General features: G+C 43.4%; 1 protein-coding gene across 5 annotated transcripts in view; it reads left to right on the top strand.

Moving 5' to 3' along the window:
• TTC29 (tetratricopeptide repeat domain 29) overlaps nt 1-17872 on the top strand; it is a 267221-nt gene that overhangs the window by 34798 nt on the left and 214551 nt on the right. For all 5 annotated transcript variants that reach the window (XM_054990580.1, XM_054990579.1, XM_054990577.1 and 2 more), the window contains one exon: nt 5306-5491. In XM_054990580.1, the coding sequence (XP_054846555.1) occupies nt 5306-5491 (186 nt within the window). The remainder of the gene's footprint in view (nt 1-5305; nt 5492-17872) is intronic.

Raw genomic sequence — 17872 nt, 5'->3', positions numbered from 1 at the left:
CCCGCTTCATGTCAGAGCCCACTCCACGCGGTCCCAAGCATCCTCTTCGGCACTCCTCAGGGGGGTGCCCCTGGTTAACATTTGTAAAGCAGCCACATGGTCCTCTGCAGACACCTTTGTCAGGCATTACGCCGTTGATGTCAATGCGGAGCAGGATGTATCTGTGGCCAAGGCTGTCTTACACTCCCTCTTTTCCTGAGGGAGTTTTGGTATGACTTTCTTGGCGTACCTGTTGGGTACCCTTGAGTGAAAGTGTGTATATATGTACCTGGGGGTGTGTATATATGTAAATATTGGGTATTTATGTGTCCTTACACAGTATCTTTACATAGATGTATATATGCATATCTATTTATTGTTGTTCTTGTTTGCTTAATAAAATTGTGTTGGACTTCACCCCCGCCTTCCTTATTGTGTGAAGCTTGGTACACTCCCATGTGTGGAGGCACAGAAGAACGAAGATGAAAACAGGGTTAACATACCTGTAACTTATGTTCATCGAGTTCTTCTGTGCTGACACACAACCCTCCCTCCTACCCCGCTGTGAACTCCAATGCACAATAATGTGATGGCTGTAACGGAAATTGGTGTTTTTAAGGTGTTATGGCTGAGGTGTGTTGGTCAAGCGGCGGCAAGGGAGAACTGAGGGAAGGGGCCGTTGGTCGCTGGAGGATCACGTGACCGTTTGGGCGGGAAAACGGTCGCTGAGGCGCGCGACAAACGGCCCCTTCGGAGCCATGGAAGCTCTAGAAAATTCTCCGGCGGCTGGCCTGCGCCTGCGCAGTCCCCATGTGTGTCAGCACAGAAGAACTCGATGAACATAAGTTACAGGTATGTTAACCCTGTTATCTCCCCTGTCACCTGCAATACCTGAGGAGGATGTTATAGAGTCTCCGCCTCCACCTCACACCCCTTCTCTTCATGAGGGGTATGAAGAGTTTATGTGGATCAGTTTCTGCCGCAGTTCTCAGAACCGATTTAGCAACGTGCTATGCTGGTGCCATAGTCACAACAACAACCTACCTTGGAGCCGAACCAACAACACTCCATGCCACCACAATGGCCACAACAGCCAGCAATCATCAGCCACTTCTCGTAAAATAGAGAAGTACTACAAGCTCAAACAACATGACTGCCTTTACCTATTCAATCATCCACGTCCGTTCTCCCTAGTAGCAGAGGAGGTGCAGATTCAGTAGCGACATGGTTCCCTCTTGGCCCCTGCGGACTGGGCAGGCAGGAAGTTGGATGCGATAGAGCAGAAAACTTACTCCTCTGCTTCCCTGAACCTTAGGATTGCGCATTACCAAACCATTATAGGGTTGTACAATCTTTTTCTCTGGCAATGAATGTCTGCTTACGTTCAAGAACTCCCCAAGGAAAGACATTCCTTGCTGAAAGCACTGCAAGTTGAGGCCATAAAGTTGGCTAAGCAGGAAATGTCAATTGCTCTGCCTGTTTCATGGCATCTGCTGTTGTTATGAGGCATCACGAATGGCTCCAGTCCACTGCATTCCCTCTGGATAAAAAGGTGAAAATTGATAACTTCCTGTTTGCGGAATCCCTTCTCTTTTCTGAGAAAACGAATCGTTGTCCCAGATGAAAAAGAACCACCAAACTGCAAAATCCCTTGGCGTCATTGCAACACAGCAATAATTTAATCCCAGAAGCTGATTTCAAAGATCTCAACCTTACCAGCAGCCCTATCAGCAACCGTATCAGCAAAGGCTAGGAAGGTACTCCTGCCAGCAGCCTTATGGACGCTGTCCATTTTCTTCCACTCAACGCCATTCTTCAAAGAGGTCTTCAAGACCAAGGGGGGAAAGCAGGGCCAGCCACAGTCACCCAAGTCAGCTTCCCAAGGACAGCAGTCATTGTTCTGACTAGAACTGGAGAGGGCATCTAGTTCTGTTCCCTTCTTGGACAGACTGTGCCCATACTCTGTTGTTTGGGAGTCTATTACTAATGACTCTTGGGTTCTTTCCATTGTTTGTTATGGGTGGTTACAAGTTACTGTTTATGGAAAAACCCCGTTGACTTACTCCCTACTTCCTCTTTAACCTGTTCTCATAGCCTCCAAGTAAATGTTTGTGATTTGCTGAAAAAGGTGCCATCCACAAAGTTGATCTGCAGACATCTCCTTATGAGTTTTACTCCAGATACTTTCTGGTTGAAAAGAAGGATGGCAGTTCTAGACCAATCCTAGATTTGAGAGGTCACAATAATTTTATAAAGATCCAAAAGTTCAGAATGTTTACTCTGGCTAAGGTCATCCAGCTCTTAGAACCAAACGTATGGTTTGCTATCATTGATTTAAAGGATGCATACTTCCATATCTCAATCCATCCAGATGATAGGAAGTACCTTCACTTCATGTGTGGGGGTGAGGCTTTTGAATACACAGTCCTACCTTTTGGTTTAGCCTCAGCACCTCATGTGTTCACAAAGTTCCTGGCCCCCGCCAGGAATGATTTCTGATCTTCCAAACTATGGCCCAAGGTCGCTTCCACCACTTCCCATTGGTTCCAGACCTGTTACTCAGGGGGGATGTTTGGCATCACAGTATTGCCACCCTGAAACTAACAGCGTGGTTGCTCAAACCCCCCAACTTAAGAGTTCTCCAATAAGGTAGCACAAATCCTTCCGAAGGCACAGAAACGGTCCACCAGGGTATCCTATACTCAGAAATGGGATCATTTCTCTCACTGGTTACAACCCAGTAGTATTTTGCCCTTTTCCTGACCATTACCATACATTCTGGACTACCTGCTGGACTTAAACAAAGCAGGGCTGTCAGTAAACAGTATAAAGGTGCATATGGCAGCTATATCTGCCTTTCATGAAAGGATGGATGGTAAAACTGTCTTTTCCCACTTTATTTCCAAGCAGTTCCTTAAGGGTTTATTTAAAACTTTCCTTCCTAGGGTTCCTCCTGTTCCACAGTGAAGTCTGCCTTTAGTGCTTTCCCAGTTGATATTATCCCTGTTTAAACCCCTAGCATCTTGTCAGATGTCCCTTTTGACTATGAAAGTAATTTTTCTCATTGCCATTACCTCATCCAGATGTGTGGGGAAAATCACCGCCTTTCAGATTGATTCCCTGTTTTTGCAATTTTTCCCTGAAAAAGTTGTCTTACATACCAGTATTGAGTTACTACCCCAAGGTGTGTCCAGGTTTCACTTGCAACAAAAGGTTGTATTACCGGTGTTCTTCCCTAATCCCACTTCTGTTGCAGAAAGAACATTACACACGTTAGATCTTAAAAGGTCTTTATTGTACACTTGAACAGAATAAAAGGCATTTGAAAGTCCAAGGCGTTATTTGTGTGTCATGCTGATAATCGCAAGGGAGATACAGCATCATCTCAGTCTTTGTCATGATGGATTGTTTCAGACATTAAACTCTGTTATCGCAAAGTTGGAATGAATTGCCCATTCCCGGTTAAAGCCCATGTGCCCAAGCTGGTTCAGCTGCGTTTCTCTGAGGTGTAATGTTGCAGGAGGTGTGTCAAGCCACAACCTGGTCTTCACCCAACACCTTCATCAAGCACTACTCTGTGGACACAAATGCAAGATGTGAATTAGCAGTGGGAATGGGCATTCCTCTAGTGGACTTATGCAAAGCAGCCAGCTGGTCGACACTGTCCACCTTAATTAGGCATTATGCCATTGACATAGACTCCAGAAGGGATGCTGCAACATGCCCATCTCCTGGGTAAGTTAGCTTGCTAATCTCCCATGTGGGACTGCACAGAAGACATGACAATGAAAACAGGGTTGCACCTACCTGTAATTGTTGTTCATCGAGTATTCAGTGCAGGCGCACATCTCTCCCTTCCCCGCCGTGTGCTCTTTAATATGCCAATTTCTCCTTCTTCACCAGCAGCGTAGTGAACTGAGGAAGGGATCCACTCACCCCACCTTTTATAGCCGTGCCCACTGAAAAAAAGGATGAAAAGGCCAGGCGAGTGTCTCGCACATTTTGGAGCTTTGATATGTCTGCAGCTGGCCTGCACATGTGCAGTTCCCATGTGTGTCTGCGCAGAAGATCCTGGTTTTCCTGGATCTGGATTGCTCACCCTTGGCTTTTTTCCTGAATCTGGATTGTACCCTTAGTCAGGAGGTTGAGTCATTCCGAGAAGGAAGTTTAGTTCCCATTCCAGTTGTGCCCTCAAGAGCAGTATTTTACTTATACTTTCCCTCCTTCCTCAAAGAGCAAGTAGAAGCCATTCACTTATGGGGATGAGTTAAAAGTGTGTCTCAAGCGCATTAGACTATGTGCAGAGATGATCCTAACTACTTGGCAAGTCTGGGTCTGTCAAAGAAGGGCCATTTTATTTTATTTTTATTTTATTGTATTTATATTCCGCCCTCCCCGCAAGCAGGCTCATTTTATTTACATTTTATTACTTTTCCTACTGTAGAATTGCTGTTTAGAATGCCTCCTGCCTCCTAACTGCATAGCTATTACTCTATCTGTACTAGTTTTAAATTTGTAAACTTCGGATAGTCTGTTAAATTCCTAACAGAGACATTTGAGATGTGTTTGGAGACAGATAAACAAAAAGTTGTATTAAATAAAGCACAGAACTGTATGAAAATGTTTTGCCAAGTTCCCCCCAAAAGCCAATAAACTTGACAAAAGTGTTGTAACCTTGATAGCTGTTGGCTATGAGAGCCCTGGCTCTAGCGTGCTGAAATGAGATTGCCCTAACCATTGGTTCAACTGTTCTTGTTATGAAATATTTATGAATATTCCAACTGCTTTGATTAAAAGATCTTTCAGTACATTAGGCCAAGTGACTAGATAGAGCTGTTTGTTGAATGGGTTGCAAAGAAAGGAGGCAGTGCTATCATGATAATCACCAGCTGTTATAGTAGGAAAATAATAGCAATGAATTACATTTTTATTAGGCCCAACCAAATTGCCAAAAACCACTGAGCAAGAGTGATACATGAACAAGGTGAATAACGTGAATGGGTTTGCAAATTAGAAGGCAAAAAGGAAGTGGACACAGGAAGTACAAACAAAATGTTTCTTAAAATCTTTATACATCTTCTCTGTATGTGTATATAAGCATGTACACATACACACACGCACATCAAAAGTATGATTTGGATCCAGTAGCACCTTAAAGACTGACTAGATTTCTAAGGTATGATCTTTCAAGAGTCAGAGCTCCTTTCACGTTTGACTTGAATATTACATAGCTTTGATTAACAGAAGAATTTAGTTATCAATAAAGCTTACTTCTGGGAAACTATTTTTCCATGGTTCAGATGCAATTATTTTCTTTTTACTAAAGAATACTATGAAGAGATGTATTTGAACCAACTCAGTTTGGCCTATTGCTTCAACAAATCTGAAGACAGATGGCTAAGGAATTACTTCTATGAACAATGCTACAAAACTGCTCAACTAATTAAAATTGATGGTGGGAGGAAAGAAGCTGAAGCACATTCAAATATGGGCTTGGTGTGTGAGGAACAAGGTGAGTAACTTGCTGTTTATATCACTGTATTAACAATTATAGCCAAGATTTCTAGAAAGCTACCGATCAGCATTCGTGCTTTTAGAGAAAAGAATTGTGTATCTGTTGCAAAATCTAGTAGTTTTGATATATTTCTGAGAATCATAGGTGTGTTCTACATGGGGACAGGCTTGTGTGATTTCCTAGTGACTGGTGTAGTAGCCAGTACAGTGCTGCAGCAATTGGGCTTCCTCATGCCTGGTTTCCTGGCAGTTTCCCTTCCTCAGTCCTCCAACAGTGGCCATCTTGTTTATTTTTAGGACTTAGAGCATGTATATTGCTCCCATTCTGCAGTCACTCCACTGGCTTCCCATCAATTACTAGGCTCAATTCAAGGTCATGAGTCATGACTATCACATTCAGAGCCCTTCGTTGCCTTGGCCCCTCATCTCTGTGCAACTGCTTCTCTCCCTGTGTTATGCCCTGGCAGCTTCACTCCTCTGAACAGGACTTTTTGTGGATACTGCCCTGCAATTAGGCAAAATCAACTGCTGTTAGCAGTCAGACCCTCCCTCACACTGAAAGGGTGGTTTATGAATATGGCAATATCATAAACCTCCTCATGTGCCCTGAGCACATGACACACTGCCTGGCTAGGCAGAACGGTTCCCAACCTAGCTGCCTGTTCTCTCTCTCTTGAGCCTTGTTAAGGGATCTGAAAATTAATGTGGATGTCTGTTGGGGAGCTTCTCTATTCTTCTTTCCTTAAACTGTCACTGTAGACTCTTAAGATGCTTCTGTCATCTTAACATAGACATTGTAGTGGGACATAAGGAATGAGGTAGTATAATATATCACTTTATCCTTTTAAAAAATTCTGTCCTCACCAGTCATATGCACCTTTCCCCCTTACATTAGTTCAGAAGATTAATATTTTCTTGTTTTGCCAAAGCTTGTAACAATGTTACATGTAATCCTAGTTGGTTATTTCCAGAGATTTTTGCATACAAACAAAACTTACCAAAATCTTGCTCAATTTGTTTGATTTTTGAAGTGTCACCTTACTTTCAGACATTACAATGAAGCTATTTTAAGAAAAGAGTATAAAAACGAGTATTTTCAGAGAGTAGTGTTTTGTATGTGACTTGCTACACTTATTAACTTGCAGCATAAAATTTAATACATTGCATCTGTATAGGCTAAGTATGAGGTTGGTGCACTCTGGCAAGGAATACATAACACACCGTTGTTGGATGTAAATGGGCCCAAACTTTATTGATTACAGCTATTGGAGCATTGGCATGGCATAAGGGCAATGGATCCACTGCATTGAACACCCACTGCTTCTCAATGGCACACGTTTGCCAGCCTTCTGCTGGGCACCACAGAAGGTGCCCTCGTAATCTCTGCCACCCATGGTGAAGCCTGCAACAGCCATCCCAGGCGCATACCCTTTGGCTTCCCCCAGATCCCTTAAGGGGACCCTGATAAAAACATGGGTGGGTGAATTTCCCAACCAGCATGCAAGGGTGAGACCACCCAGCACTCCTGGGTCATCGAGGGAGGTGAGGCAGTAGTGGTGAAGAGGCCCCATAACTCCCATGACCCCCCTCCCAACCAGCAGCTCGAACCATGTACAGACAGAGGTGCACAAGCCAATTCCCTGCACCTAAGTTGGGTCATTGGGAGGGGATAACTCGCTGGAATCTCAGGAAAAGGTCTTCATGTGACATACTGAAGGTGCTGGTGTTGTAGATGTAGTAATAGCTGGTAGACTGAATGGGCCCTGTAGGACACTCACCGACAAATGTCTGTCCTCCTTGCTGCCATCCAGGAATGGCAGCGACAACCACAAGGGGCAGATGGCATGATGCCAAGTCCCTCCTGTGCTCCTCTGCTCTCTGTCACCCTGGCAATTTCTGCTTCCACCACCGACAGGTGTCTTGCACTCTGCCCCAATCTTTCCTCCTGGCTGCAATGTAACCTTCAGTGATTCTGAGAGCCTCTTTATATGGGAAAGCTAACAATACTTAAATGTCTTTAAATCTAAGGCAATAAGTATTAAAAATCATATGTGAATAATGAAACATTGTATGGCAGATATTTTAAGACACTCTTCTAAAAATACAAAAGTAACAGTAGTGTTCAGCAAGAATGACTGGTTGTAAGAATGGGTTCTGTTTTTATTAACATTTTTTCGCAGGGCATTGTTAAAGAAGGTAGAAAAATACTGATTTTTTCTGAGGAATAATTTGTGACAGGAGACTCCACAAAGTCCTTTCATTTAATAAAGACTAAAGGAATTAAACCATAAAGCTTAACTGTAGGAAAGAATTAAAGGAATATGGATTATTAATTCTATATAGGTTACTGTTTTCCTTGTCCATACACTTTTCTGCAGAACAGAACGACATTTTCTTCAAGAGATGTATCTTAACTGAGCATTCCTGGACCCTGTCTCTGAATGGTTTAGAATACTAACTAAGCCCTATGCCCATAATTTGTAAATTGTAATTGGTGCCACACCAGTCCTGCACCTCTGTAAGCCTGGTGCAAAAATGGCTGGCATCAGAGGCATGTTGGAGGAATGGGGACGGTTGGTATCCTAGGCCTCTCCAGCATGCTGCCTGCCCCTGGATAAGATTACTTAACAACTGTGCTTTAACTAGAAAAATTTTCAAAGAAGTAATGGAAGGTGTAACCCGCTCCTCTCAGTCAGTCCACCTGGTCATGGTGCAGCTTGGGTATCAACTATACTTGCAGGCAGGGGTCATTTCATAGAAAAAGAACTGCAGGAACTCATTAGCATAACTCATTAGCATATCTCATTAGCATTTGCCACAAACTCTAACATCACTGGAAGTGTGTCAGAAGGCAACACCCACCCCTCAGACCCCTTTCCCCAAAAATCTCTAGGTATTTCCTGAAAATAAAGCAGAAGGAACTCAAAGCAGCTTACCCTCTTCTGGAGAGCCAGCCCCAGCAGCCCTACTTGCACGGATGCACTCACTCACTAGTCACAAATGGAAATAAAGTAGCAGAATGAATTGAAGCAGCTTACCCTCCTTTGTAGATCCAAGCCCAGCTTGCACTCTCACTCACTCTCATGAGTCATGAATGAAAATAAAGCAGCAGAATGAATTGAAGCAGCTTACCCTCCTTTGGAGGGGAGGCAGAGGGGAGGAAAAGGAATCATGGGTGGGGCCAAAACCCACATGACCACTTTTCAGCTCTACCAGAACACCGTTTCGGTGCGTTCCCCCTCCAAATGAGCCCTGCTTGCAGGCATTCATAGCTCTCCCAAGCACTATGAAATCAAACCCCAGCCAGGACACCAATAGTGACATCAACATCTCTCTGGTTCCTTGCTGGGCATATGTAGAACAATACTAGGGGACATTGTTGATGGGAATGCCAGAGAAAAGGCACTTTGCACAGGAAGGAATCACTTTGCACAAACAGTCAATGAGGAGAATAATGCTGTAGCAATTTTCTAACAGAGCTCTGCTTAGAACTCTTACAGGCCCTCCTCCGCAGGACAGACATCACAGTGGATTCTTCACTTCTCCAACTGGAACTGCAAGGATTATGCACCCCAAAGAGGTAAGCAAGGAAGGGGGAGCCTCTTTCGCCAACTTTCTTCAAACCCCACAACATGTATCTACTCCGTGCATTGCATCAGCACCCCTTACTCCTTCAACAGCTACTAGCAGTAAATGTCCACAATTCGCACAGAGATCTCCCGCCTCCCACTGTGCATATGTGCTGACAGCATATCAGCATGATGTCTTGCTGTGGAGAAGATAGAACAACCACGGGGCTTTATGTATAGCAACTGCTCCACTCTAAACTTTACTTTTGCTAGCTGAGCATTTGTTGCTATTGCTTTGCAGGATCAGATTCTCATGGTACAGCCCCAGCATAAAGTGCAGACACTGTTACAATGCAAATCCCTACAAGATTGGGGTAAGTACTGCTCTAGTGGCTATGCTATGCCCCTAACAAGGGTCTCCCACAATACGGGAGCCTCCGAGTGCGGGCAAGAGGAGCTGAGGAAACTGCTAGAACATCAAGTATAGACTTATGGAAATCACTTTCTGTTTGTTGCTACTATGGAACATTACTTATTATTGTCCTTTTCTCTCTCTTGGCAGGTAACCACACAACTGAAATAGAGACTGGGATGGATTCACAGTGCCCTGACCTGCTGAACCTATTATATGAGCAACAGCTGCAGTGATCAGCATGCATATAGCTGTTTTGGGGTTTCCCACTCTCTTGTTCTAGTCTGGCTTCTGCACCTTTAAAAAACTGCTGAAGAGACAGTTTGACCACCATAGTTGTCCCTCTTGAGAGCATACAGTGATAGGGGCATCTCTCATTTGGTGGTCTGTCAGTGCAGTTGTCAAAGAGACAAGAGCCTTGCTGGAACAAGAGGGTTGGCAACCCCCAGACAGCCTTAGTTTCAGTACTCCTAATACTGATCAATACATGTGTGGATTGATTACAGCTTTTTCTCTGTTTGCTTGGGGTTTGGCAGAAAAAAAATCTGTTACCATCCCATGTTCCAGATTGTCCTCAGCTGTCTTCATGCTGAGATGGATTTGATGGCATTCTCCATAGTTTACTGCATAATCATGCTGTGGCAAGTGCAATGGGAAGACACCTCAGGCTGCACAATACTGTGATCGCTTTTGTACTTTATAAGACATGCAGTGTTCATAATGAAGGTAGGTGGTAGGGAGGGACGGGGCACAAGAGCTGGTGTGGATGAATGGGAGCAGGTTGCAATAATGAACTTTTTCACTGCAGCAGAAAGACAGAGCTTGGGAGATTGCCCATCAAACTGATTGTTTCATGAAGCAGCCAGTCAGCATGAGACCATAATGTGCTTGATGATGTAAAAGCTAAGCTGCACCTGGGAACATCATCCATCAATCATCAATTTTAAATTTAAAAAGAGACAAAGGACAACCCAAATAAAACTTGAAGTTTGCTTAAAGTTAAACACATACTAATCTTCACACTACAGGTCAATTATGATACAATATTGTACACATTTTCTTATAATTTCTAGACCACTTTTGAGGAAACTGCTATCATTTTGCTTTGTTTCTTTGTGTCACATGCATAGTGTTCCTTTAAGTTGTGCCCTTGACAGTGCCAGCTCAATTCACACTGTTGCCTGTGGCTAGCTGCTTCTCCTACTGGGCAACCAGAGCAGCTAATCTTTCCAACGTCCTCGCTCTCTCAGACCTCCTTGACAATGCAGCAATGTTTCCTGAACTCTCACACAGTGGCTTCTTCTCATGATTTTTTCCTTTTTGTTGTAAGAGCAAATGGAGGTGGAACTCTCGTGAGAGGAAAGAATTTGATGAGAACTTGGGAAGTCTTATAGGCCATGCATGGCTTTCTGTAATGTTTTTGAAGGACAAGAAAGATTAGGAGCCTTGGCTTCTTGTGGAGGCACGTGCTAGCAGGTAGGAAGCAGATGAGACAGTTGTGGAGGAGATGGGCAGATCAGGAGGCTGGGAATGGGCAGGTGAGACTTCGTTACCCCATCCAACCTGAGTTGGCCTCACTGTAGAGGCAGCCTTGCCCTTTTGGTGATGAATAATATATAAGGACAATCTGGATATTCAGACATTCAGAGTCCATTGTTATCATCTTGTGAGTATAAATGCTTTTTAGATGCAAAATTTTGATGTCACACTCTGTGCTACCATTTTTCAAACAATTTTGTTTAGTTTTAGACAGAGTCAGATATTCAAAGCTCATTTTAGAATTTTATTCTCAATTTGAGTGTTGATACCACACACGTAATCCTCTACTGTAGCATTGTATGTGTTTCATCTTTCCAGTCTGCCAAGAAAACGTCGTGATGCAATGTCCCCCATGGGTCAGTAATGACTCAGTGCTTGCACAGGGGACTACCTTTACCTTTTACCATCTTTCCAATTACCTTAAAATGTATAACTATTTTAATTAGCCGATGAAGTTTGACTGGAGAGGTCAATGTGAGAGTTTCTACAGTATGTTAATGTGGAATGTCTTTGACTCTGGTGCATTTCCTTGCCATTCCATGGCCAGAGGGAAGCGCCCATAAATCCAAAATGACAAGCTTGAAGAGCAGAGTGATTGAAAGACTTATTAGATAATTCAGTTCATCCCATGGAAGCACAGGATTTTTTTCCAGATAAAGGATGTAATCTTATTACATTGAAATAATGTATTGCTATAGATATTGAACTGACAGTTATGAACTTGAATTGATTCCACAATGATTATTTGTATCTCCAGTTTAGATTAATAATATATTGAAATCTACAAATGGTGTGGTATGGGACATGACAAAACAGTATGTATACTAAGTATTTGGTTATCCTTTTAATCTTAACTAGGCTAGAAATATATGCAAGGGCTGTACTTCATTAGGAATTGAACAGATGTAAAGGATTTGTCATGGAAAATTCATGTGTATCACTATTTCCTTCGTATTAAATAATAGGTTTAAATTTTTTTAATATAGGAAAACATACTTTGCATTAAACAAAACTTTCATTTGGGCTGATGTTAGAGAAATCTTTGCTAAGCTAGTCACTTGGGTATGTTCTGATACAGTTGAATCAGCCCAGATTGCATGCTTTTTCGGCTTACTACTCAAAAACCATCACAATGTTTGTAATTCTTTTTATTGTGTTAACATAGTGTTAACATTCCTTTTTTTTTTAATAATTTTTTATTTTAACATCTAGAACAATAAACTACTAAAAACTACAATAGTACAAGGGGAGGGAAAGAAGGGAGAGAAAAAAAAAGAGGGGGAAGGGGGGGTGGAAAAATGGGGAAGGCAACTCACAAACACTAAACACTACACTTCAATGCTTTCCCTTCATACTGCCATAATTAAAGAAAACAGCTTAATAAAGTAATGATGGAATGGTTGATCTTACAAAATACAAATTACAGTTCAAATTAAATCTCCCCCCCCCCTGGGCCTCGGACGCAGTTCTCTCTGAGCAGCTACAGCCGCAGCGCTCGTTGCCTCCCCCCTCCCTTCAGGCTTCAAATCTTCTTCTTTTTGCTTGGTGTCTGGCCCAAATTCTGGATTTTTGTCCACAAAATCCCTTAGCTGATCTTCCGAATTAATCTTGTAAGCTTGGTCTTTATAACTAAACCCGATTCCTTCCGGAAGTAGCCATTTGCACTTTATGTCACGTTCCCTCAAAAGAGCTGCCAGCTTTTTATACTTAAACCTTCTCTTCCGGACTAAAAATGGAACGTCTTTCAGTATCTTGACTTTATTTCCCAGAAAGTCCAACTCCGTATTATATGAGTTATATAGGATATTGTCCCGGACCCTCCTGGATGAGAACTCAATAACAATCTCGCGAGGCAGCTGCCGCTTCATTGCATATTTTGAAGATACCCGACGGACTCCCAAAATGGCGCTTTTTACTTCTTCTTTAGTTGCCCTCGCGGGTGTCGCTAAAAGTTCCGAGGCAAGATCCCATAAATCCTCGTTTTCCTCCTCTTTAACATTCTGGAGACGCAAAATGGTCTGTGTTCGCTCCACTTGCAGCCCAATCAGCTGGTTTTCCACCAACTTTAGCTCCTTGTTCGTTGCTCTCATAAGTGACGCATTTTCCCGAGCAGACTTCTCTGCCCCCCCCGCTACTTCCATGATGGCTTTCACATCGCTCTCAATTAAGCCCACCCTTTGATCTGTTTCATTCAGCTTGTCAACAAAGGGTTTTATGGCTTCGATAACCGATCTTTTCACCAGTTCCTCAAGCGACTCGCCTCTTCCCTGCAGGGCAGCCGAAACTGACTTGCCCAAAGCAGGACTCTGCTTTTTTGCTGCCATTTTAGGGGGGGGGGACCGCCAATCTTCTGAGACTCTGCGAGGGGGGGGAAATCCGAATCTTCTAAACTTCAGATCCCACCACTCCTTCAAATGCGCTTGTAGTAACAGAAGGGATTCGCTTACTTACAGGCTTCCGCCTAATCCTGTTCTTTGCCGTTTTCCATGGCCCGGCAGCACACAAGGTGCCACGCATGTCTGCCGGCCTCCATAGGGACAAACAGGCAATTTACCCCCTGCCTCGATCTGCCAGAGGGCTCTTCCCGTCGCGTCCCAGACCCAGACTCCCTCCCTGGGAGCCCTGGGGGCTAACCTTTGCAGATCAGCCGCCCGGTCAGGCTGCTCGGCTGCTTCTTCTCGGACCTGCCGAGAGGAGCGTCCGACATGGCCGCGAAAACGAAAACGAATCCATAGTGTTAACATTCCTAAGACCATAGTTGAAAATTACTTATTATAGAAAAGATAAATGTATAAGTTGTGCAGTGAAAACATTGTATCATTTTAGGCCTAATCTGCTAGATTCGTGGCAGGCGACTGAAGATGTGGCTGTTATCTTTCAGTTCATATCTGAATTCCATCCCGTTCAGGCTCTGACCATTTATTTGGGTTCCCTACACCTACAGATATGTGTCTAGCTCTTCTCCTTAGTAGAAGAAAAGAATGGAAGGGAGGAGGTGCTGCTGCTACAGGCACATGCTTAATACTTATTTACCCGTTGCAACCCCAAATTCTCTAAAATGGCTGTAACATATACATGTAATAAAAGCAGAATAAAAAGTACTGTTAAACATTAACAAATATAAAAATGAATAACATTACACTATTGCTATCATCACCATCAAATGAAGTGATCAAAAGTACCTCATCAACTGGCATGTGGATTTGATATATAGAGAGGTGATCCTTCAGGTATGTGATTCCTAGGTTGTGAAGGGCTTTGTAGGTGTCAACGTCTTGAATTTGGCACAGAAACATGAAACTGATGAAATTGTAGTAGTACAGGTGTAATGTGTACTCTGCAACTTAAGCCTGTACGCCAATGTGCCACCACATTTTGTAAATTGAAGTTTCCAAGATTCCTTCAGTAGGCATTTTGATCTCATCTTCCATTTGCTCCATGACAACAATGGTTCATCATCCTATCTTCTGTGCAGGCATACATGGGATCTGTGCATGCACAGGCCAGCCATGGACATTCCAAAGCTCCTAGAGGCACAAGATGCTTACCTAGCCTTTTCGCCTATTTCCCCCCAGGCATGGTTATAAAAGTCGAGGCAAGCAGCTCCCTCCCCTTGGATGTGTCTTCTTTCTGCTCCTCAGTTCTATCACTCTATATGCAAATTAGAGCCTTCAATTCCATGGTGTCAAAGGCCCTCTTCAAGAGTGTTCCCATTGTGGGACGAGCATGGCCCAATCGGAAAGGCACAACAAAAGCCTTATTTGTCTGGGTGAGGGACATGACATCTTGCGGTGTGCTGTCTGCAAGCCATTCATGCCCAAAGGGCAATATGAAAGGGTTATCTCAGCTAAAGTGGTTCTTTGGGAGTCAGCCCTGAAGGGCTCTACCAACTCCCATCTTAATGCTGCAGATAAAGGACTATAGCACCCAGAACAGGCCTCCTTAGTTCCTCCAGCATGTTCAGCACCTAACATGGCTCAGAAGGACCAGTTGGCTGTAGCTGCATCTGTGTCGGTTCCACCTCAGTACCAGTTAGAGCCACATGCAAAAAAGGCTAAGCTCAAATCAAAACATGTTGATGAGCCATCAACTTCTGAGTTGCACAAGAGAAAGAAATTATTTTCTTCATCTCCAACTGCTCTGGTTGCATCGAGCCTGTCCCAGTTTCTGAGAACTCTGTCCCCCACTGCTAGACTTCATTCCACTTTGGTTCTCTCTCTCTCTCAGAGAGTGAGATTCCTGAAGTCGTAAAACTGGCTACAGCCATTTCTCCACAGCTGTCTTCACCAATATCACCTGTGGAAAGACAGAGAGGTTCCTCGATTCCATCTGAAAATGACAATTGCTTGGAACTGGCTCCTCACCATAGACATGGGTTCCATTATTCTTCATATAGTTCCCCATACCATTATTATGCTTATGGCTTTGAAGGCTCACTGGGTATGTATTGGCCCCTTCATTACTTCTTTGTGACAAAGTCCCTTATGTTTCAGTTCAGTCAGAACTAAGAGGTAAAACTAAACCTACATCGATTCCAGCCATGGTACCAGAAGATAACGCTGCTCCGGAATCAATGTTGAACCACACTATGCAGTCTGATGATGATTCTGATGTCAGCTTGGATTGTTCATCAGAACCTTCTCCACCAGAATTCCTTACTGAGGATTCTGCTGTATCCCCAAGTGAAGATCTCCGCTTGTACACAGAGCAATTAGTTCAGATGGTGAGATCTCTGGACATTGGGGTGACTTGCTCTGCTCCAGTTTCTTTGGATCCAGTCATGCAAGGCACACTGGATGTTACCAAAGATGTGTGGTCCAGACCGGCTTTGACTCCAGTGATATCAAAAAAAGATAAATAATATGTATACAACCAAGAAAGGTCAGGTTTCTGTTTACTTATCCTCCTACCAATTCTATTGTTACCGAGACCCTCCAAGGGAAGGGACTCCAAAAAGCATGGGCCATTTGGCTCCAGTCAATAAGGAGGGCAGAAAACTAGACATATTGGGTAGAAAGGTTTATGCTTCCACAGCTTTATCCTTTAGAATTGGTACTTAGGAGGCTATCATGGCCCGCTACCAGCTTTTTTATGGGAAAAGAGAGGCCCATATTTAAACCTAAAACCTAATGATAAGCAAAGGCTTGCAAAAATTTTGGTGGTGGAACAGGCATTAAATTTTCGACAGTGATGAGACTCGCCCACCCTGTTCCTGGTATCTTTACTTGAGACCATATTAGAAAAAAATTACTTCAGATTCGAGAACCAATTTTTTTTTTTTTGCAGACCAAGGGGGTTGCGATGCGCTGCATAGCAGCACCCAGTATTGCCAACTGGTATTACATATAGGACCAATCAAACTGTTTGTACAATATATTTCTTGAATTGTTTGAATGCACTAGCTCTTTACTATTCTGAGATTCTCTCTTTAAGGTTTGAATGTTTTGTTGGTTCTTTGAGTGGGCTTGAAATTCATATAGCCCACTTCTGCTATTTTATTGAGAAAAATTTGCTTAGGCGCTAGAGAACTTTATTAGATACTAAAAGAATGGCATATGATTAAATGCATATAAATTAAAACTTAATTGGGTTTATACCTTTAAATGTGCTATTGTATGATGTATATGATATATCTCTTTGACTTGTGATGCAGTTAGTTTTCACAGCTGGCTGTTTTGGTTTGGCTTTTCTCCGTGATGCTCTCCTTGGTGCATATCATCTCAAAGGAAGGCAGAAGAAATGAAAGGAGCCCAGGTGTTTGGGAGTGGATACCAGGCATTTCACTTCAATCTCCTCCAGAGAGAGCACAGCCCTCCCTGCTTAAGAGCTAAGAGACCAGTTTGCCGGCAGGTCATAGTGGTTCAAGGCAAAAAAAATTGCCTTTCTCATTGGAAACCCAGCAAGTGAGGGGTACTCCTGCCTGCTCTTCAAGGCCTTTCTCGTCTCTCCCTCACTCCTCTGACTTCCGTTTCCAGCTTTTTCAGTCTCTCTTTTGTGGGGACCTACCAACTCTGAATAGAGTCCTAGAAACAAACACAGGAAATGGCAATCTCTAGTACGGCTGCTGGGAGGGAGAACTGCAGTCCTCTGTCCTTTAGCTGATCTTGACATCACATTGGTATGGATCCAGACTAAATTTTCTAGTGGCAGAATGAAACCTCTCTCCCTTCCCCACCTGCAGCCCACTGTTCTCCACAAAATGCTGGTCCTGAGGGATGCAGAACCCTGAGGACTGACATGAGGGGCATCTGCAGCAGGAAGGGGAAATCAGCATTTATTGCTGATCCAGCCCAGATCCAGCCCCTAGTCTTTCTCCCCAATGCATGTTCTGTTCCTGGAAAGTCTTCACTCACATATTATTAGATTAACTATTTGCAAACATGTTACTAGATAACATGTCTGTCTGTTGCGAGCATGCACTCCAAGTCACAGCCAACTTATGGTGACCCCTGCTGAGGTTTTCAAGACAAGAGACTAACAGAGGTGGTTTGCTATTGCCTGCCTCTGCATAGCGACCCTAGTCTTCCTTGGTGGTCTCCCATCCAAACACTGACATGGCCAGCCCTGCTTAGCTTCCAAGATCTAATGAGATCAGGCTATCTGGACCATCTTGGTGAAGGTATTCTGCCGGATATGTATATGATAATGTATATATAGTATTTTAAATGAAAAAGATATATTGTTAATTGCATGTTTGGATCCATAAGCTCTAGCCAAAGTCCAAGATCTTTTTATGGACAAATTCAGGTGGTGCATAGATAGTGCAGGTCTGAAATTCAGGTGGTGCATACATGTATTACGTATGCATGCCGTATTGTTTATCCATTTTTGGCCTCCATTAAATGTCCAAGCCATGCTT

The sequence above is a fragment of the Eublepharis macularius genome, chromosome 10 (assembly GCF_028583425.1).
Source record: "Eublepharis macularius isolate TG4126 chromosome 10, MPM_Emac_v1.0, whole genome shotgun sequence".
Taxonomy (NCBI): Eukaryota; Metazoa; Chordata; class Lepidosauria; order Squamata; family Eublepharidae; genus Eublepharis; species Eublepharis macularius.
Note: the sequence above shows the minus strand (reverse complement) of the source record. Positions and strands in the feature narration are given on the sequence as shown.